The sequence below is a fragment of the Accipiter gentilis genome, chromosome Z (genome assembly GCF_929443795.1).
Source record: "Accipiter gentilis chromosome Z, bAccGen1.1, whole genome shotgun sequence".
Classification (NCBI taxonomy): Eukaryota; Metazoa; Chordata; class Aves; order Accipitriformes; family Accipitridae; genus Astur; species Astur gentilis.
Window position 1 is genome coordinate 43,111,085 of NC_064919.1, and position 23,309 is coordinate 43,134,393.

At 41.1% G+C, this 23,309-nt stretch overlaps 1 protein-coding gene across 6 annotated transcripts in view; it reads right to left on the reverse strand.

Moving 5' to 3' along the window:
- DAPK1 (death associated protein kinase 1) overlaps positions 1-23,309 on the reverse strand; it is a 93,974-nt gene that overhangs the window by 10,353 nt on the left and 60,312 nt on the right. For 5 of the 6 annotated variants that reach the window (XR_007505073.1, XM_049795010.1, XM_049795009.1 and 2 more), the window contains 11 exons: positions 22,948-23,040; positions 21,262-21,381; positions 20,006-20,104; positions 19,130-19,228; positions 17,861-17,959; positions 13,133-13,330; positions 11,902-12,099; positions 9,264-9,362; positions 5,796-5,873; positions 2,862-3,084; positions 236-424 (listed from right to left, as the gene is read on the reverse strand). Coding sequence is in view for 5 of the 6 variants with exons in the window: in XM_049795010.1 (XP_049650967.1) it covers positions 236-424; positions 2,862-3,084; positions 5,796-5,873; positions 9,264-9,362; positions 11,902-12,099; positions 13,133-13,330; positions 17,861-17,959; positions 19,130-19,228; positions 20,006-20,104; positions 21,262-21,381; positions 22,948-23,040 (1,495 nt within the window). In the remaining variant the exon portion in view is untranslated. Of the gene's footprint in view, positions 1-235; positions 425-2,861; positions 3,085-5,795; positions 5,874-6,086; positions 8,876-9,263; positions 9,363-11,901; positions 12,100-13,132; positions 13,331-17,860; positions 17,960-19,129; positions 19,229-20,005; positions 20,105-21,261; positions 21,382-22,947; positions 23,041-23,309 lie in introns of those variants that run through there. The other variant, XM_049795014.1, reaches the window with a different exon arrangement.

Below are 23,309 nucleotides of genomic sequence, written 5' to 3' on the forward strand. Positions count from 1 at the left end.
TTTGCCAACCCACTCCTATTAAACCAAATCCCTAGTGATTATTATGTATATTACAGGTACAGAACTTCATGCAGATTTACATTCTGCTTAAAAAACTAAACCCCACCAGTGTTGGATTCTCAACCACAGTCACTACCATATCAAATCCGATTTTTTTTTTTAATTTTAAAAAACAAGCAATATGGCATTAACTGTCCCACAGCATTAAGGCATGCCAGCCCAGGGCTCTGCTTACCATGCAAGTAGGCATTTTGAATGTCAATGGCCTTGGTGGACTGGTCATCAGCAGAGAAGTGAGAGTGATGAGCAGGTGAAACGAAAGCTTCTAACACCCCTTTGGTCAGGCCCGGCTCAAACATCATACTACGGCTTCTCACACTGACATTCTCACAACCAGGATAAAGATTTGTAATGCTTACTGAAACTGGGTCAGGGAAAGGAAAATGAGATTACAAACCATGTGAAAATCACAACCAGATCACTTCAAAATAGGTATGCAAGGCATAAAAGCTGATTAAAAACCCCAAACTGCGCTTCAGAGAACGGAGATGACTACTAAGCTGTGAGCATACACAACTACATCCTTATTCTGAATGATGAAAAGGAAAGTATTACAATGATCCCATATAGCACATATGGCCCTTTAGCAGATACACCGCTGGGTGGGAAGCATAGAAAAAAAATTGATTGATTTGGGAATGAAAGGTATCAATAGTTAAAGTTCTTCTATGTTGCAAAGATATTTGGCTTTTTTAGCTAAGGCCTGCAATTTCATAGCATGGTCTGTTTTTATTAGCATGGAAATCCTACATATTTATATAGTTGATTCCTGTAAGGAAGGATAAAAATACCACTGTATAACAACTGTTTCTGCAGGGATGATGGAGAAAAGCAGGCCCTTAACCAAAATTATTTTACTAATAAGCAATTTGTTTAGTTCATACTTAATTCAGATTCCCTAAGAGTAAATGATAAATGAAAGGGCTTCTTAATTTACTTGCACCATCTAGTGGAGAAACTAAAGATTTATTTCCTCCACTAGATGCTGAATTCAAATACTTGGGTTTTAACACAGAAAGAAACTACCTGTCAGCTGTAACACTATGCTTTCATGTTTGATCTTCTAGTGTAATATTTAAATTTTTAGGTTCTTGTAAATAAATACATGGTGAATTCACACACTTATTTTTACAGAATTTAAACAAACTTAAGCACATGATCCAAGTACAGACCAAATCCTGCTGGCTTAGATGTTTACCTGATGATGTCACTCAACCCATAACATTATTTACATGTTATATAATTATTTTCACCCAAAAAGTACAGACACTTAAACAAGCAAAACCCAAAACTCCAAACATGAAAACAATGCAATAGTAGCTTTGTTTGCATAGAACTGCACAAGTTTCAAGTATGCACAGCACTGCACAACTTTCTGGCTTTATATCTAGGTAAGCTATTTCCAAGTGCATGCTTCATATTTACCATTATTTCTATAATGATTTGTCAATGTGACTGGCAGTCTTGTTTGATTTTACGATGGTGTGAGCACATGACACCTATCCTCTGGTTCTGGTACCAACCAACACAAAAAAGTCTGTCTTCAGTCAAAAACTTCCTGCACTGCCTCCAGGAACTGATATTCCTTGAGTGATTTATCTCCCCTTGTATGACAGTAAATTAAGATAAATAAATCAAGAACTTCTGACTGATTTATTTAATCAATTTTTTTATTCTGTTGTCACAGATGTGAGCCCCTTGTGTTAAGTAAACAGTAAATGCAATAAGGATCTGTGTCAAATAACTTGTCTTGTTAAGCCACTCTGTGAGTACTTTATAGCTTCCTCAGGTGACTAGAGAGCAAGTAGAGATGAAATCTACTGCCAGCACTGTTCCAACATTACTTGAAATGATAAATGAAACTAAACTTGCAAGTATTATCCAAAAGCTTTTAAAGAAAAAGGCAACCCTTACCCCATCTAAAACTTACGTAGTAAGACTACTTCTAAACAGCAATTTAAACTTGAGATCCTCAAAGTGCCTGCTTAGCTTGTATACATTGAGCAGCCTCTCAGTGTTAGAAAAGGGACCTGGATGAATAGTTCACTATTCTTTCCACTGTCCTGCCACAACTGTGTGTACTTCCAAAGCCGGGCACATGCTGAAGTGTAAACCTAGCTAGTTCCTCCACATCCTGCAGCTCTTCCCACTTCACACAGGCCAACTGGTGCTACATGGGCAAAGTTTCCCTATTATTTGCACACATTTACTTCAGTTCAGAAAACCTCTATTTTCACCTTGTTTGGAGACAATTTGAGACACCTCTAGCTGGGCTAATCCACTCCTGTACCTTAAGGAAAAGCACTCCAATGCATCAGAGGCAGTTCTGAATCCTCTGTTATTACTTAAAGATCACATAAAGATGCAGCAACTGTTTCAATTTTGCACAGAGCTTATTGAAGCTACTCAACCAAAAAGGCTGACAAAAGCATAATCCCCCAAAACCACAATAGTAGAATCTAGTCACGACACTGGCATTCATAGCCTAGGACATTTTGTAAAAAATAAATGCTGGCGTTCACAAGTCCTGTCCCCCACTCTCCAAGTTCACTTGTGCAGCATGTGAGTAAACAAAACCTTAACTAGTCCTTGCACCCTCCACACCCACTGCTCCTCTTCACTCTTACACCAGGTATGAGCCTGTGCACAGAGAAGTCAATACCCTCTCCGCTTTGCTTTAGTCTCTTACATGCTTAGCCTGTCCTGCCTTTTGCAGTGCAGCCAACAGCTCTTCCTTGGGAGCTACACAGAGTAAGAGGAAAATGTTTTCTCATTCAAATCTTACAGCTTTAAAGCCATACCTGAGGGTTTGGAAGACAAAGGAGATGGGGGGAATCTGGTTGAGTTTGTGGAGGAGAGCCTAGGCCTGCGTCTTCGGAAAAAGCTTCGTATCAGGCCGCACTTGAGAGACTCCACAAGGGTTGTTTTCCCAGTGCCAGAGTGTCCAAACAACTTCAGTTTGATGCGGGGCTGTGGATTCTGCACGTGCCGCAGCTGCTGGATAAAAAGCCCCCGGTGCGTATCCTAAAATTCAACATAAAGAAGAAATCAGAACATGTGGCAGGGAACTTCCGTCTCCCAACGAACTCAGACCACTGGGTTTAGATAACGCTTTCTTGCCAGGTTGGTGTTCATCTGGATCAGTTCCTCCATCTACTTCATCAAGCAAATGATCAGTTACTGGCAGGAAGGTAGGGACAGGTAGACAAGGCACAGCCGATTCCAGAGCCACCTTGAGTCTTCATGAAAATCACACATGACTTCAGGCTCAGTACCAGTGAATGACCTCTGATGGAGAGGGCAAAGGAGGAAAAACTAGCCTCTTTCAGTACCCATTCTCCTTACTTGTCAGTCTCAGTAGCATAATCAATATTCATAATCTTATACATGCAGCACTGAAGAATTTTGCAGTGACAGCTACCACCTGAGCGCTATGAAAACTCGGTGTGCATCTCCCCTCTCCTTTACATCAACTTTTTCTGTACTTCTCATATTTGGGAGAATTGTCATCTTCCCTCTCCCTCTGCCCACTCAGTTCTGTTTATTTCCACTTCAGTTCTTTGCAAGGTAAATATTGCTTTTCCCAGACAACTCTTACCTCTTCTTTCCCCACACACTTATTCTTTACCTTAAAAGACTTCTTGCATACTATTCACCTTCCATTTTTCTACTCCTCTACTGCAAGCATACAACCTCCAGACTGGTTTCCCTCTTTACTCCCAAGCCTCAACAGATCTGCCTCCCTACTTAATTCTCCTCTCAGTTTGCCCTCTGTGTGCATTCACTGTCTCTTGCACAGCTGCAACCTCGTCTTCTTACACAGGTCTTTCTCAAACCCAATCACATCTCCTACAGAAGAGCTTTCCACTTTGAGCTCTCCCATTACCCCTCTGTATCCTGTCTTGTAGTATCTGAAGAATACTCCTTCTATTCCTGCCAAAGACAGAGCTGGGAATGAACAAATCGAATCTCTCTTTTCTCTTTGCCCAGCAAGAGGCAATGAGACATGGCATGCTCTATTCCCCACAAAAGCTGAACTTGAAAAATCAACTCAACAGGGGGATGCAGTGCAGGACAGAAAACTATCAAGTGTCTCTCACCACAGAAAAACCTGTTTTAAGGAAACAGAGAGATAGCATAAAGGTAGAAGGCCAAAGGAACCAGCTTCATATCCTTTTCCTTCATTCCCCCCATTTGGAGCTGAGAGGCTCTGTTGCTCTGCATTTGTACTGAATTTAACATGTAGGATGAGTCATTAAACAAGCACCTACAGCCCCCCAAAATTCATGCAGCAATCAAGCTGAGAAATTTGACAGAAATAGTAGCTCATATAATTTAGTTCCTTCCTTGCTAAAAGGCATTTATTAAATAAGTTAGTCACAATGCAAATACTGCACCCCCTCATGGCTAATACTTAATCTCTGCAAGAGCCACTATGACAGTAGGTTCTTCATGTATGTGCTATTACGGACAAAACTCTCCACAGGCACTGAAAATAAAACAAGCATCAGGTATGTTCTGTACTAGATGATACTGACCGTTTTGAGTAGTACTAGAATATTTTCAGTGGTTTGATGTAATTTATCAATTTCAACTGATCAGACTCTCCTGCAGATTATACTCTGATGAAGTATTTAATTATCACACATTTTCCCTATATATGGGCAGGCCTTTACTAATTAAAAATACTCTGCTAACAAGAAGAGAGTTACAGCTACTAACATCTCTTTCAAAAGAGATTTATCTGACTTTCTCCCTTTTGTTCTAGGTCAATTTTTATTAGTTCCCTATTTACATCATGACTAAAACACAAATCTATCCACCTGCATGCAGACACAGACAAGGGTTTGGGTGCAGGGATACAACTAAGCAAAATTGATCCTGTTAAAACAAACATTTACAAAAGCTATCATTGCAAAGGAAGCCTGAACTTTGGCACTTTCTGACATCTTTGCTGATGTATTTTACAATCCTAGTAATACAGACTTACTGGCAGGACTACAGGACATGATTCTACTTCCACCTTGGCAATGCCTGGTACACACCATCTTCTACTGCTACTCTGAAATGGTCATTTATTTCAGTGTTCCACAGACCCATCAGCATAATTAAAACAGGATTGTTTTAACTGGTCTGGTTCTTGCCTGTGATCTCCAGGCAAGTGGTCCCTGAACCTTCACAGCATGAGCGATGCTGCCTATTCACAAAAATCAATGCGTATCAGATGTGTCAGACTTTCTGCCTTACAAGCCCAGATCAGCTTTCCATTCTAGTTGTGATTTGGAGATACTGAAATTGCAGAATTAAAAGTAAACATCGAGAACTTATGCAACTATTCCATATGGTATTAGAGTTTCCAGAAGGGGCACAGACCCCTCATACTTCATAACCCTAATCTAACTAAAATGGTGATGGTGGGGAATTAAGTTCTCTTGTGGGATGTGCAAATTCTTAATAGTTTATTTTCCAGTTTCTTCTAAACACCTTAGATGCTTTGCTAGGCACTGTCAGAGACAGCATAAGATCAGTGGTGCAGACTAGCTTAGCCATTTTTGCTAACACGTACATAACAGCTTTAACTGAGGGCTGTCAAAAGACAGCATTCCAGTAAGGATTTTTGCAGCAGCTTTTAGAATGGCTTTGATGAGTATCTTATCATATGATTTCCCATGGTCAAACTTTTCCTGGTATCTTAAAAACATGAAAACCTCAGTTAAAAGTAATGCATTCCCAACCTTTTTAAGTCTTGCAAGCAGACTGGCTACATGTTCATGCTGCTCTGCTCTGGCAAGATCTTCTGCTGTTTTCCCATCCTGTTAAAACACAAATTATTAGCAGCAGTTCCTTCCTTTTGCCCACAATACAAAAAATCACAACACAGCTCAGCTGCTCAAGGCAGTTAACAGAATTGCTGTCAGATGCAAATGAAATACAGAGAAGTAAAAAAACCCAACAACCAACAACCAGTAATGATTACCCCCACCAGAATCCCTGTTTTTTTAAATTGTCAAAAAAAAAAAAAAAAAAAAAAGGTGCAATGCAGAACAATGGCATTTCTTTTACAAATTGGCATCTGGATGCCACTGTAACAAGATACTTTGAATTCAGAGCCTGAGAGCAATACCAATACTTCCCATCTGAATTCCTCTTCTCTTCTCACCAACTGGAGGATGATAGTGATTTCTAGATATTACATACTGAACAGATCTAAAAGTTTAAGCAGTTCACCAAGAGGGGACACATCAGCATATTCACTCACATGAATAGCAGGTGAATTTTCTTTACTAATGGATAAGGAATGACAGTGGCATATCAGTCACTGGAGGTTTCCACAAAGCAAGAACAGTGTAAGGGATGTGGTTTAAATTGCATCAGCAAATTTAAAAGGAGAAGCAAAGCTGCCTTCAGCATTCTGGTCTTGCCAATTAATCACCCATGCTTCACAGGTCAGTTGTTTAATATTAAATAGGCTGAAAGAAAATTGCTCGCTACTTTCACTCTTAAAACTACATTAATGCTATTGTATTGTTTTAAATTTTGGTAACAGGCAACTAATATATGAGCACTTTGCTTCTTTCACTCTCTCAGATAAGAGCTTTGAATTATTAAGAGGTAGTACTGGAAACCTAAGATCTTTTTCTTGGGTTTCTATCTTTGATTTTACTTTACAAGTTTTTCATGTGAAAGCTGCATTGTCTTAAGTAGTCCTGAGGTTACTATAATTACTATCCTTACATATAAAATAAATACCTCTGACAATTGAGTGTCCACCTACAGAAGCCATTTTCACGTTTCCCTAGAAGTTATTAGGTACTCCAGAATGTCAGATAATTCAGACAGAACAGGAACAGAACATTACCAAGAAACAGCCAAAATTGTAGTTGATGGTGTGAACTGACTAAACTTGAACCAACCCTTAAATTCCTTCCATTGTTGACATATAATTGCAACTTTAGTAAAGAAACACCTGAATGTATTTTTAAAAATTAATTTTCCTTAGAGAAGATACATCAAACAGGAAGAATCTCTCTGTCTGTGCTGACCCTACCCTCCAAATCCCAGCTAATCTCAAGCGCTTGCTGCATGAGAGGAAGAGCAGACTAGCGGCTGGGCAGCTAGCCTGCCATCAGAACTGCTTCAATACTTCTAGTGCTTCCCAAGTTTCCAGTCTTAGGCACATCCAGGGGAATCCAAAACCTTCACAGAAAGGGGAAACCTTGATCCCCGTCCTGAGAAGCCCTGTGGTAATAGGATGCAGGCTTCACCAACCTTAAGTGTGAATTTTACCCAGATCCTCAAATCTTTGGCCTCCTCTTAAGTCCAAAGCAGGACTGCTACAGCCTGGCCCTGTGCTCTTCCAGAGCGCGGTTATGCTCCTGTTGCAACACAAGCTTGCGAGATGGCCTGGCCAACTCCAGCACCAAGTACGTATGCAGCGACAGATCCCTGAGCAGGCACTGTCCCTTTGAATCAGAGGAGGTCCCACACCTCTCAAGGGGGACACCACAATCCTGGCATGGATTGGGTAACTTGACACCCTTGCTTGCTTGTGTTTCATTGCTCTCTGGGGGTTTGTTCTGGCTTCAAGCCTGGCTTTGGCTAAACAGCTGTACTCTGATATATCACTTGTTCAGCTCAGTCACAGCGATTCACGCACAAATACAAAGGAAATAACCATCTGGTAAGTATTTGCCAAAGAGTGTGAATAGCAGTGGCTCAGCCAGAGCCTGATCAGTGGGCATGGTTATAATGGGATAGAGGTGCCGGCTCCCAAAACTGGAAAAATGGCAACAGGAATGGTTCAAATTGCTAAAAGTCTAGGCAGATGTGTGCAAAGAGGAAGCCTACTTACAACAATGGGATGGCACTGTTGTAACCCAGAGCTCCATCCCCACTTCCTAACAGGTTCCTGAGCTCAAGACCAGCTGTCTGATACAGCTGTCTAATCTTGGTTCAGACTGTGAAGGAAGAAGACCTGAAAAGAAGGCCCATCAGAGGCTTTCGCACTACCTTTTGCTTAGCCGCTACTCTTAAGCTGAGGCTTCTGCACTTGGTCCTCACCTGAGCAGCACTACAGCTATATGCCTGCACGTGGCCTTGTATCCCATTGACCTAGTTCCTAACTTCTGGGTTTGACCTTGAACCTACCTCTTCACTATGGACTTGCCTGTGATCACTAGACCTTTGGCTGACCGTGGTCACCGAGCCCAATTCCTGACCTTGACTTAACTCAGACCTACTTCATTGTTAGGGACTTGTCTGGTGACCCGGACCTTTGGCTGAAGCTGGTTGCCATCACTGGACCTGCTCTGCTTGCTTTGCTTGGGTACTGTGGGACTGGGCCTGTGTTGGTGAGGACACTGTCCCTGCTTGCCTTGCTGTTTACTCTTGGCTCCTAGCTCACCCCCCCTTACGGAGCAATGCCTTAGCAAGGGCACTGCCTGATGAGCATAATTTTTTAAGTTCATGGTCATCAGACCACACAGTAACCAGAAAGGCCTGTGGAGCAGGTGAAGGACACCCCACAGCATTGGCAACAAGCACCAAGTACAGCAGGAAGAACTCTAGGTCAAATTTATCCCCAAAAAGCATTTTGAAATGTTTACATTGACAAATGCTAGCAGTTCAGTTCACATCTCTGTTGAAAATTCAGACTCAGATCTGGAAGCTTAATTTATTGACTGAGGTAACAAGTGGAAAAGCATAAATGAGATAAATGAGATAAATGTTTCATTTTACAAGGATACTTGCATGCTAGTTCACTCATCCATGCACCCACACATCTTGCACCATGAAAATAAAACCTTTTAATTCCCTGAAAGGAAGAAAAATATTTAAGATATATATACAATACATTTGTACGGTAAGGGTATGTGATGTGAAATGACATACCTTGAAATGACAGTGGCCCACTGTGCTTACAGAAAACACAATGCTACAAGTAATTCTTACATGAAGAAATTCTTAGGTGTACATGAAGTTGCAGCTGTACTCTACCTTAATCAGTTTCAAGTTCAGTTGTAAGAAGGGAACAAGTGGACAACAGAGAATGCTTTTCAAGTTGTGGACATACAACAGCCTAACTTTTTTTTGGAAAAAAATTCAGTATGTCCTTTTTTCCACCCCTCTCTAAGCGATGAATTCGTTTCCTACTATCATACGTGAAGGAAGCAAGAAGCGTAATAGTATCTCTCAATACTTACAGAGGTTAAAGCTTCTACATTGGCACCAGTAAGACACAGGAACCGGACAACATCAAGAATGCCATTGTTTGCTGCCAGATGTAAAGGTGTTCTTCCATACTAACATGGGGGAAAAAAATGTCATTATGTTAGTCAAAGAACTTCACTCCAAATTTTATGACTAATAATCAAACATACTATACACGCTGAAACACAGCAAAGGTCTTGCAAAAACTGTAAGAAAACGTAATTTTGATTACAGCTTAAGCACAACTGCTTAAAGCTCAATTAAAAACAAAGGCTAGACTGAATACTTAAAAAATGGGAAACAATTTTATAGTTAAATCCCCCACAACTGTTGAGGAATCCTTTAGAGTTTTTTTTGCTATATTTGCGAATGTCTTTCTAATTTCCAGTAAATTTAATTGCATTTTGCTTAATTAGATATGAACCAGCTAAGCAACACTAAATCCTTAACCTTCAAAGCTCTGGATTCTATTTCAATCCAAGTATTACTGGAGATTACATATCTGCAGTCTCCCTCTTCCACCCAAAGGAATAAAAGGGATCAACACAAGTAGTCAGTCTGAAGGAATTCGTGCTTTCAGTGACAGAGGGAAAGTGCTGTAAGTATTGCTTCCCCAGTTTTTGCTTTCCCCCATCAATCTCTCCACTGACAACAGGTCCTCATGGCATCCACTTCTGGTCTTTCATGTTCAGAGGTACTGTTAGAAATATCACTATCATATACTCTCTGCTTTTAACTCCTCTTACTATTACTTCACATATTTTCATGCTTTCAATGCTATTCTCCCTGTTTCAAGCCTACATTCAGAAACAAACACACAAAATTACTTCACGAGAGAGTATTTGAAAGCAAAGATAACTTCCTGACAACCAGAAACTAAAAAGATGCCTGGCTCCTAAAAACCCTACACCTCAACTCAAATTGCATCCTGGCCTATATCAGAAATAGTGTGGCCAGCAGGACTAGGGAAGCGATTGTCCCCCTGTACTCAGCACTTGTGAGGCCAAAGCTCAAATACTGTGTTCAGTTTTGGGCCCCTCACTGCCAGACATTGAGGTGCTGGAGCGTGTCCAGAGAAGGGCAACAAAGCTGGTGAGGGGTCTAGAGAACCAGTCTTATGAGGAGCGGCTCTCTAGTCTGGAGAAAAGCAGGCTGAGGGGAGACCTTATTGCTCTCTACAACTACCTGAAAGGAGGTTGTAGCGAGGTGGGTATTGGTCTCTTTCCCCAAGTAACAAGTGATAGGATGAGAGGAGACGGCCTCCAGTAGTGCCAGGGGAGGTTTAGATTGGATATTAGGGAAAATTTCTTCACTGAAAGGGTTGTCAAGCATTGGAACAGGCTGCCCAGGGAAGTGTTTAAGTCACCATCCCTGGAGGTACTTAAAAGACACGTAGATGTGGTGCTTAGGGACATGGTTTAGTGGTGGACTTGGCACTGTTAGGTTTATGGTGGGACTTGATGATCTTAAAGGGTCTTTTCCAATCTACATGATTCTGTGAATCTATGATTCTAAATAAATGTGTATGATGTTCTACTGCACATAGTCTGCGGAAGAAACAAACTGTGCCTTCAACTGGTATTACGTACATGTTGGACAATGCCACATGTGAGGACTAAGGACTATTGGTCGTTATGTTAATGCACTCCCATTAAAGGGCTCGCTGCTGAAGAGGACCAGTAGAAATAAAGCCTCTCTAGTTGAGAAGACCCAAACTCACCCTTTCAAATAAAGAGCACTCTAAAAATCACTCCAGTGTACATGACTTCTAAAAGAATAACAGGACACAAACTATAACCACGGCTTCTGTAGCCATGATCCCACCCCCACTGAACGCTTGAAGACCGACTTTTTTTTCCACAGCATGCTTGCAGCCAGGCCACTGATCCCAGCTCAGCCTTCTCCATTAGATCAAAAGGTGCTAATCCAGCCTTGCGCTGCATTAACGCACCTTCCCCAAAACGTGTTCTTAGCTGTGGATCTGAATTTAATTGCCTAGTCAATCAGGTTTAAGCTCAGAGGCAGGACTGGGGAGGTCATTATTTTAAGTTTTTTCACTTGTCAGCTCATGATTTTAATTATCAAAACCAAAAGTGATTGCACTAGACAACCCTCAGGCCAAAAGCCCCACAACTTTCTTCAGCTAGCTAATACAGAGAAGGTCAGTGCTTTGGTAATAAATGGAAGTGTTAACTAGAAAATGTTATTGCCAGAATATGTACTTTTCCAGAAAAAAAAAGAAGCTAGAATACCTGAATCAAACAAATTGCAGATAGCAACATAAAGATTCCTATGAGTAACTTTTAAACTTTGTAGCGTATATAACATTTAAACAGGGGTTCATTCAGAGCTAAATATCAAACCCTAAGCCCCATAGCCATATATTTCCACATTAGAGTTGAGTGGCAAAATACACTGGAATAATTCACTTGGGCTCTTCATGGATCTTTAATCATCTATTCAACCGAAACAGGTGAATTTGCAAGGTGGGTCATTTAATGCTTTGCTTTTGGCCACTTTAAGAGATAAAAAAATAAAAACATTTTTCATATCAAAGAACTGGAAAGGGTCATCTAATGCAATAGGTGAGCTATTAAACAAAGTAGCTCAGTATCTATGTATTCCACATACCTTATTAATGACATCCAAATTACAACTTGCTTCACAGAGTGCCATCACAATAGGAACATTCCCATCTTTGCAGGCCACATGCAAGGGAGTGTTGCCATGTCTGTCTTGCAAATCTACAGGACATCCTTGACTGATGAGACTTTTAACTACTTCTATTTGACATCTTCTGACAGCAAGGTGTAGGGCTATATGACCATCCTGAAATCACAAGACAGCTCGTAAGCAAGATTTAATAATGCTAAAAAACAAAGCATTTTGCAGAGTCACAATCATTTCACTTAAGTGGGTACGTCTCCTTGCCTCAAGAATCACAGTGGTTTTAATTTTTGTTTTAAGGGTGGAGGCAGGGAGATGCACAGTATCTGTCTGAACAAATCAGCTATGGGATGAAAGCAAATTTCTATTAAGCTACTGAGCTTTGCAGTGGAATGGATGAAATGCAAATACACATTCTCCACTGATGACTTCCCTAGGAGGTGGAAGAGTGACCAACTGTGACAACCAGCTGAATATTGTAAACCACCCATGTGTTTACTGACAGAAGTTAGTGATGCAAATGTCATTCAATCTGCTTAGTGATCAGTAACTTCAGAGACAGAGCTTTCTTGGCTTGCGGAACAACTTCAAGAGACAATGTGACTGGTAAAAACAATTTAATCCTTTTGGAAGCAAAAGCATTTTTCTGAACTGGTTTTAATAACTATTTAGTAACTATCAGCAATAAAAGTAGCTAAAAGAACAAGCATAACAAAATTACAAGCAATGAAATGCCAGATTTGTTTGTTGGGATTACACCATGAAAGACAAAACCCAATTCTGAATCAATACAGTTATATTTTTAGTCAGAATTTAGCTTATTGGAAATAGGTGTGATTTAGCCAACCCATAGGAATCAAAGGCAAACAGTAAACCCATCTTTTTTCTCTTAAGTTAATAGTTTGTTGTCAATTACAGAACCCAATGTTCCTGTCATTTTTCACAGAGTGTTACTCATAAGGTAGTAATTGATAAGGTGATAATGAATCAGCAAAAACCCAATTGTGGAAAAATAATCAGTGTGCAACTTTAAAGACTATTGCTGTCATCAATAGTCTCTGCATGAACTGTTCAGAAAACCCACATCACTGAAACAATGCTGGCTTGCAGCATTCAAATGAAGCAATTCAGAGACATGGCTCTGACACCTGTGATCTCTGGACGTAATTCCTGACCAAAAGCAGCTCAAACTAACCTTGTCTGTTGCATGAAGGTCAGCCCTGTGTTCTGCCAGGCATTCCACAATATCATGGTAACCCCTAGCAGATGCTGTCAGGAGTGGCGTCTCCCCTTCTTTGTTTTTAATGTTCACGTTGCAACCTGCTTCACAGAGTGCTTTGGCAACAGAGTAGTAGCCATGCCAAGCAGCACAATGCAGTGGGGTTTCTTCTTCCTGTCAACATGGGAAATAAAAATCAAAACCAACAGAGCTGAACCAAATGCCAGAAGGAACAATACCCCAGCTTAATTTAGAAAGACAGGAAGGTGACATGAAAGAAAAAAGACAGTCTACTAAGTAAGCCCTGTAAAAAGATGTTGTAATTTCTAATGCTGACGTTCTCAAAGGAAGAATAACTCCTGCTGACATACAAAGTGATTATGGTAACACACTAGACTGTCGTCATTACCTGGATTCTGAGAGTATGTATTTCTCACCATAAAACTATCTACTGACAACACCTTGCATGTCAGCAATCTTAGTTTAGATGTTTCCATGCTTCTGCAGCTATCTATCTTGGTTCTCTCACTTGAAAACTGATCCTCATTGGTAAGCAACTTCTACATCCTGTGTGCTGAGGGACTAATCCAGTGTTTAAAACAGATGGCTCACCAAGGAGGTGAAAATCATAGAACCACAGAAAGGTTTGGGTTGGAAGGGACCTTAAAGATCATCTAGTTCCAAACTCCCGGCCATGGGCAGGGACACCTTCCACTAGACCAAGTTGCTCAAAGCCCCATCCAACCTGGCCTTGAAGACTTCCAGGGATGGGGCATCCACAGCCTCTCTGGGCAACCTGTTCCAGTGCCTCACCACCCTCATAGTGAAGAACTTCTTCCTTACGTCTAATCTAAATCTACTCTCTTTCAGTTTAAAACCATTACCCCTTGTCCTATCACTACAATCCCTGTTAAAGAGTCCCTCCCCATCTTTCCTGTAGGGCCCCCTTTAGGTACTGGAAGGCTGCTATAAGGTCTCCCTGGAGCCTTCTCTTCAGGCTGAACAACCCCAACTCTGTCAGCCTGTCCTCATAGGGAAGGTGCTCCAGCCCCCTGATCATCTTTGTGGCCCTCCTCTGGACCCACTCCAACAGGTACATGTCCTTCTTACATGGGGGGCCCCTGAGCTGAACATAGTACTCCAGGTGGAGTCTCATGAGAGCAGAGTAGAGGGGGAGAATCACCTCCCTCGACCTGCTGGCCACACTTCTTTTGATGCACCCCAGAATGCAACTGGCTTTCTGGGCTGCGAGTGTACATTGCTGGCTTATATTCGTTTTTTCACCCACTAATACCCCCAAGTCCTTCTTTGCAGGGCTGCTCTCAATCCACTCATCGTCCAGACTGTATTTGTGCTTGGCATTGCCCCAAACCATGCGCAGGACCTTGCTCTTGGCCTTGTTGAACTGAGGTTGACATGGGCCCACCGCTCAAGCCTGTCAAGGTCTCTCTGGATGGGTTCCCTTCCCTCCAGCATGTCAACCGCACCACACAGCTTGGTATTGTCCACACCATGCAACTTGGTGTCATTGGCAAACTTGCTGAGGGTGCACTCAATCCCACCATCCATGTCACCGACAAAGATGCTAAGCAGCACCGGTCCCAATACTGACCCCTGAGGAATGCCACTTGTCACTGGTCTCCACTTGGACATAGAGCCATTGACCACAACTCTCTGCATGTGACTATCCAGCCAATTCCTTATCCACTGAGTAGTCCATCTGTCAAATCCATGTCTCGCCAATTTAGAGACAAGGATGTTGTGCGGGACAGTGGCAAATGCTTTGTCCAAGTCCAAGTAGATGATGTCAGTTGCTCTTCCCTTGTCCACCAACACTGTAACCTTGTCATAGAAGGCCACCAGATTTGCCAGGCACAATTTGCCCTTAGTGAAGCCATGTTGGCTGTCACCAATCACCTCTTTAGTTTCCATGTGCCTTAGCATAGTTTCCAGGAAGATCTGCTCCATGATCTTGCTGGGCACAGAGGTGAGACTGGCTGGCCTATAGTTCCCCAGGTCTTCCTTTTTTCCGTTTTTAAAAACAGGGGTTATGTTTCCCCTTTTCCAGTTAGTGGGAACTTCCCCAGACTGCCACAGCTTCTCAAATATGATGGACAGTGGCTTAGCCACTTCATCTGCCAGTTCCTTCAGGACTCACAGATGCATCTCGTCAGGTCCCATGGACTTACGTACCTTCAGGTTCCTTAGATGGTCTCAAACCTCATCTTCTCCTACAGTGGGCAGTTCTTCATTCTCCCAGTCCCTGCCTTTGCCATTTGTAACTTGGGCGGTGTGGCTGGAACACTTGCTGGTGAAGACTGAGGCAAAAAAGTCGAGTACCTCAGCCTTCTCCATGTCCCAGGTAACCAGGTCTCCCATTTCCTTCCTGAGAGGACCCACATTTTCCCTGGTCTTCCTTTTGTCACCGATGTATCTATAGAAACTTTTCTTGTTGCCCTTGAAGTCCCTGGCCAGATTTAATTCTATTGGGGCTTTAGCTTTCCTAACCTGATCCCTGGCTGCTTGGACTATTTCTCTGTATTCCTCCCAGGCTACCTCTCCTTGCTTCCACCATCTGTAGGCTTCCTTTTTGTGTTTGAGTTTGTCCAGGAGCTCCTTGTTCACCCACGCCTCTGGGCATTTTTGGCTGACTTCCTCTTTGTTGGCATGCATTGCTCCTGAACTTGGAGGGTGTGATCCTTGAATATTAACCCTTTCCTGGGCCTTATTTCCCTCTAGGGCTGTATCCCATAGTATCACCAAGCAGATCTCTGAAGAAGCCGAAGTCTGCTCTCCTGAAGTCCAGGGTAGTGAGTTTGCTGTGCACCCTCCTCGCTGTCCTAAGAATCTTGAACTCCACCATTTCGTGGTTACTGCAGTCAGGGCTGCCCTTGAGCTTCATATTCCCCACCAGCCTCTTCTTAGTGAGAACAAGGTCCAGCATAGCACCTCTCCTTGTTGGCTTCTCCACCACTTGGAGAAGGAAGTTATCATCAACACATTCCAGGAATCTCCTGGATTCCTTATGCCCTGCTGTGCTATCCCTCCAACAGATATCAGGGTGGTTGAAGTCCCCATGAGGACCAGGACTTGTGAACATGAGGCTGCTCCTATCTGTCTATAGAGGGCCTCATCTGCTCAGTCTTCCTGGTGAGGTGGCCTGTAGCAGACCCCCACTATAATGTCACCTGACCCTGCCCTCCCTTTAGTCCTGACCCATAAGCTCTCAGTTGCCTCCTTGTCCATCCCCAGGCAGAGCTCCATGCGCTCCATGGAGTGCATGACAAAGAGCAACACCCACTCCTCGTCTCCCCTGCCTGTCTTTCCTAAAGAGCCTGTATCCTTCCATTCCAACACTCCAGTCATAGCAGCCATCCCACCACTTCTCCATGATGCCAATAACATCATAGCCCTGCATATGTATGCACGCCTTTAACTCCTATTGTTTATTCGCCATGCTATGTGCATTTGCATAGAGACATTTAAGTTGGGCCCCTGCTGAAGCTGACTTACTGGCTGGAGTGGCTGGAATTCCTTTGTGCTGCTCTCCAGGAGCTCTCCTGCTGCCCTGTGATCCCTCTCCAGGTTCTGGGTATCTATTGCTGACACTGGCACCAAACTGGTAGGAGTGGGATGGTTCCCCTAGACTTGCAGTTCGAGGCAGATCACTCTGCTTACCATGTTCAAAAGGCACATCCTAATGACTTAGGAGAGTAGACAGTGACTTGGGCGTCCTTAGAAACCTGCGTCCTTTAAATGCGCATCACAACAAGCATTTGAAACTGTAGGCATTTTGAGTTCAGTTGTGACTGAAGTTCTAATTTGCTTTTTGCTTGAACCCAGGAAGCTTCAAAATATTCACCTTCAGTCTCTTCGTACTTCATAACAGTTATGTGGAACATCATTAAGAAACTCAAATGTTTTACAAAAACACGCTATTGAAAGCAGCCCACTGAAAAGCAGGGAGGATTAAAACCCACCAAAAAAGTTATTCTATCAAATTCTAAGAAACAGGATATCCTTTCTGTACCTGGCAACCATCAAGGAGGAGACAATCAATGCTGATAATAGTATAGGGCTTGGGCTGTATTCAAGGTTTCTGTAAAAATCTGAAGAAACAGTCGAACAGCATGTCCTGTGAATCCTTGGCCTGCTGCTGCTTAAACAATACAAAGGTAGTCCTAGAGGATGCAGCACCTGGGGAGGCTTATGGAACTCCCCTCCGCCCCAGTTAAATTGGGTCAAATGGATGGTTTTTTTCTATTAACCCTTTCCTTTCCTGTTTTCTCACAAGAGTTCAGAGTTCCAATGAAGCCCTCCTGAGCCCTTCTCTCATTTTCAAAAATGAGTGCTTGACACTTCAGAGAAGTCCCATGATGGCTGAAAACCAAGCTGAAGTCAAGGCAAAAACTAATAAAAAGCTTTAGGTGAACTCACAGAGTACACACTACCACCCATACCTCTGTGATGTTCAGTTTCTCCAGCTTTAAGCTTTCATTTTCAAGAAAACCTGTGGTTTTTACAGTAGTTGGTTCATGCACACAGTTTTTTGCAGTCTTCATTAAGAGGTATTTAAACCTCCATAATTTTGTTATTTTTTTCAAATTCTAACATGCCAGAGGCTGCAAGGCAAGACTAAGAATTTTGACCACTTGTACTAAAGCCTTATTTGCTGAAGAAAAACAGACAGTGTCCATGACTCACCTTGTCTTGAAAGTTTGGATTGGATCCAATGCGACAGAGAAACTGAACCACATCCACATGCCCGTACCGAGCTGCAACATGGAGAGCGGTCTCCCCAGACTGCAATTACAGAAGAACATGCCAGTGTAATTTCATATGTCACTCCTAGGTATACACCTCCATGTACAGCCTGAATGCCTGTATGCTGTATGGGGTACTCCTCCCTCTCGGTAACCCAGTGGCACAGCTGTGGTCAGAAGAGATTTCCCGCTTACAAATTGCAGTTGTACGTGACAAATACAGCACCACCTGACAGGTTATTCCTTCAAAGGCCTTTCTTTTTCAGAACTTATTTTCCTACTTAATTTGTTCCAGGTCACAGCCACAATAGGTTTTCTGAGCAATATGAGGAGGCAGCTGCATGTGCAACTGGTGTTGAAACAGACATCCTATTTCTAATTGTACTATTTCCATATGCTTCCCCTTCACCCTGTATACACAAATGTAAGGAACTGGCCTAACACCTTGGTATATCCTGGTGTATTTTGGTCATTACGTGTAATTATTTGCAACCTTTTGTTGAAGTCATATGGAAAAGAAATGGTATTCTTATTAAGACAGTAATCTCTTTCCTAGTAGCCCCATCAGGAGTTGAACAGTAATTTTGCTAATGTGCCTTGTCTTGCACTAGTTCCCTCAACAAAGCAAACTGTGTTTCACAAGTATAATTGCCTCTGTACTGGAGCTTTGGCTAGTATGAAAACATCACTACCATGTAAGACTTTAACAGCAACTACTTTCAAGGGCAAATGTGCTCAAGTAAAACTGCTGGAGACAAGGTAAGTGCTCATCAGCTATAAACTGTTAGACTTCATTATGCTCAACTTAGTAACAGTCAAATTTACTTGTCAGACAAAAGTGATTTTAAATCAAGAGGAATGAAAAACAGAATCACGATTTTACCCCGAGTTCCAATGAGAAATCTAGTCTTCAAGCAAAAATTAATTTAGGTTTGTACTTCTCCACCTACCCACCATGTACTCACCACATTTAATATGCACGCTTCGTTAACATTTGTCAGGAAAATCATCAGTACATCCAGCTACTTTAAAACTGTGTTATCACAGCCCTGTATGTCAGCTTATAAAACCACACTAAAAAAGCCAGTCACATTCTTGGAATTATGGCACAGCTGAAAATCTTTCCAATTGAAAGACCTCTCTCTCTGCTAGGATAAAGTTACAAAAAAAAGGTTGTCTGCATGAAAAAGGAGAGGAAGTTTTTTCTTACCTTATCCTTAACATCCAAAGGACATTTATTATCATTAAGAAATTTCAGTGTTTCTACATGACCATGTCGAGAAGCCCAATAGATTGCATTAGATCCAGCCTGTCAAAAATATCGATTACAGATGTTATCGATCAATTTAAAATCCTAATTCTAGATTATCACCACAGATACATTGAACAGCTATTCAAGCTTATATGAACACATTTACTTTAAAATAAAACAACTTAGAATTGGTTCAACAACCCCACATACCAATGACAACAAAAACCCCTCTATGCAAGGATGATTAACAGATTCACTCACTGTTTGTAAGGATAATCCTCTTCCCCCTTCTAAGGGAGTTTTTTTGAAAGAACAGTCGTGAGATAAAAACCTTTCTGCTGCTTACTTTACCATCCATTAGATAAAGAAGCAGACAGTGCTTCAGGTTTGCTTTAAATGAACCCCAGATTGTTAGAACACATTTTGAAAAAACCTTGTTGCAAAGCATACCCTCCATCGCATACAAGTTTTAGCTGTGATATTCCCCATTGCTAAAATGTGCATTAATCATGCCATATTAAATAAAGTTCACCACTGTGTTTTAGGGCAATCACTAATTTGAACTAATTGAGGCAATTTTGTAAGCATGAACTACATTTTAAGATTAGTATAATTCAAATTGTTTCAGCTAATAAAGTGATCAAAATCAGAGGATATGCACTAGTAACAAATGACATTATTAAAGATTTGCTCTTATCTTTTTGCTGTGGAAGACAGAAACAGACTCTACAGCCCAGATTTTCTCCTTTCCAGTACAACTTGGTCTGAACTGCTTGTCCTCTGCCAACTGGACTAAAAGACTTAAACAGAATGATGACGAAGCAGAACCCTGACCTTATCTTGAACATCAATACGGGATCCACGCTTTAAAAGCAACTGCAGCATCTGAATGTTTCCACAGCCAGCAGCAATCAGTAGTGGAGGTGTTCCATGCTAACAACAAAATACAGCAAGAACAATATATTTAATTTTTGAAGGATTAAGAAAAGAGAGTGGAATAGAAGGCAGGCATTGAACGGTATCTCTGGATTTCCAATTTCAAATTAAGTCTTCAGGGAATACTGTATAGAAAATAATTTGTCCCTTTGTCCAAATAAATTTATTGCACAGCAATCTTCTATTTTTTTTTGGATGAATTCACATTTACTAAATGATACACCACACATTAAAGGCATGCTTTTCAAATTAGGAATACTAGTTTTAAGCTCTCATTAGCCCAGTCTGGCAAGGATGTTCCCCTTTGCAAATTCTTTAATATCTACATTTTAAACTAGATTACCTAAGGTGTTTGCCACACCACCTCAAAGACATAAGCCACCAGCAATGTATGGGAAAGTTAAATGGGACTGCACCATTAAAACAAAAAATACAGTGACTTCTTGAAATGTTCAAGGCCCCATCACAATAAAGTAACTGACACTTTACTTTATAGTGCTCTTTATGCATATTTCTCAAAGTACTTTAGAATGAAGGTCAGTATAAGCATTCAAAAAAATGAAAATTAGAGCAGAAATCCAAGGCTAAACAGCAGAGTCAGCAACAGAACTCTGGTCTCTTGGTCTCTTTGTCTCAGTTCCAATACTCCTGTTAGTACAGCAGCAGCACACTGAAATACTGTAGTTGGCAAGTAATTTCATTTCTGAAAATGAATGACACCATCCAACATTATGTTCACATAACCAGTCTCTGCAGTATAAGACTTTTGTTTCTAACAGTGTTTTGCAAAGTCAGTTTTGGCAGCCTGATTATTCCTACATATTCTGCCATCCTCATCTGCCACAAGAAACAACAACTGGAAACAAAAGCAAAGGCTGATATCTCATAAACCACAGCTCTTGACAATAGATTTGATTAAAACTTTCTCAAAGACCTAGGCAAAACCCCCCATTTTTGGCTCCATTTTCAGGTAGTTTGGGAAGACTGAACACAGAACATATTAAAATTTCTCCTAAAGAAATGCAGAATTATTTCCCATCCACTTGTCTTTTCCTTTTCATTTCAGGTGTTACATTTCTATTTTACAACCACGTTGCTCTATTTAACACGGTGATAGCTAGTCCCCCACGCACCGCAACACAGACCCACACTACCTTGTTGGGTTGATTGACATCATAATTTGTCAGAGATCCCAGAAGGTGCTGTAATCCAGGAACATTGTCATCATTGATGGCATGAATAATAGCTTTCATCACAAAAGAATCTTCCTCATCCTTGTAATTAAGTAAGAAGATAAATTGTTAGCTTCAAGGAAAAAATCCCTACCTCAACATCTGCCAAGACATCTAAAAAAAATTAAGAAGTAATATTTTCAAAGACTTTTAGAGTGCTTCAGCTGCAAGCTGTAATCCTTCGTGAAGCATATGGCTAACATGCATGCATGTTATTTGAAAACCCACACCAAAACCACCCACACTTTTTCTAGTACAATATGCTCCCCTCTTCTTCACACATGAACCCATTACTCATTGAGATTCCAAACAGGTTTCTTTTATTAGGTGTATTTTCCTTTTCCTCCTAGGACTTTCAATAGATGCAATACTTGCATGCAGTGAAACTAATTCCATGCATACATGTGAACATTAAAAAACCCAAGAGGTACACAAATACAAACTGGAGTATCACATTTTGCACCATCCAGGAAGATGACAAAGGAGAGGTACTTTGGACCAAGCTTTCATCTATTCACATGGGCCAGTTAAAAATCTAAAACATAAGTAATAAGCCTAGATACCTCTGCAGGTGTAACTTTATTTTTTTCCCATGCACTAAAATGTCACAAGAACTGAAATTCACTGAGCCCAATATTTGGATCATTCTCGCCTCCTCTCTCTTGAGGTTTCAGATATTTTAGAACACTAACATAAGGCTACAATCCTTTCTGCTACAACACAGGTGTGAAATGCTGATCCAGTGTTAAAAGGCATACTGACAGCTGAGGTGGGGGAGGCAGGGAAAGGAGGGCAAAATCGAGAGAACAAGGAGCATGGAAGCAGAAAGGTAAGAGGAAGAAAAGTGGAAACAAGAGTGCGGAGTTGCACAGGAGGGACACAGGGAAAGTAATATGGATAAAAAGGGCTTTGCAGAATTTTTGAAGTTTGATCCTATTAATGCACAGAAAAGATGAGGTTACCCACCTCTAAACATATTAACATACACACTTTGCTGATAAGAGGGAATTTGTGAAGCATGTATTAAAACCTGGAGAGTAAGCTAAGTAAGAATGCTTTTGGATTTACAAACATTTGTAATTACAAAGCATACAGCAATTGCTCCTGAATACTTAGCTCCAGTACAGATATATAATACCACAAACTGAATACTGGCCAACTTTAAAATTTCCTCCTTAAATAACTGCTTGTTGTGATACCACTGTCTAGCATTCACTGGCTCTAAGAGGGTCTCAATGTTTTTGAATATTCTGTCAAAAAAAATGCAATATTATTTTACTCTACAGAGTGACATGAAAAACTCAGATGCAACTTTTTCACATTGCAATTGCTACAGTACAAAAAATCCCCCTGAATCAAACTTCAAAACCAAGACAGATGAATTTCTGGCACTAGCTATCAGCCTCACCATGCTAATTAATAAATTAAATTTCAACATTTGTGTCACGCAGCAGATCAGACTATGGATAACTGACCTCTGTAGCCTTAAAATCTATTTCTTCCTACATATGAGATTAATTAATTATGGACATTTTCAATAGCCAAATGCTTCTGTTAGAATAATTTCAGATGTAATAAAGCATTCTAAACATATAAGTATACACTTACCAGAGTATCATCACTCCTAGCGACACTCATGTTACTTCTGGACAAGAAAGATCTTGATAATCTTTGGCACAAGGATATTAAGCGCACTGATTGCTTTTTAAAAATAAGAAGAAAAAAGCTATATGTAAAAAAAAAAAAATCAAAACAGAACACTTGTGATAAGATGCTACTGCAGAGAGTTTAAAGGAATACTGTCGTATTAACAAAACAAACTGGAGTTTGACTTTAACACCCCCCATCTCCTTTTTACACCGTACTCGAACCTTCAATTTCTTTTGACATTTATAATCCAAATAGGCTATTCATATGCACTAAGAAAAGCTACGGGATTTTTTTGGATTGCTATTATTTCACCAAGCTGT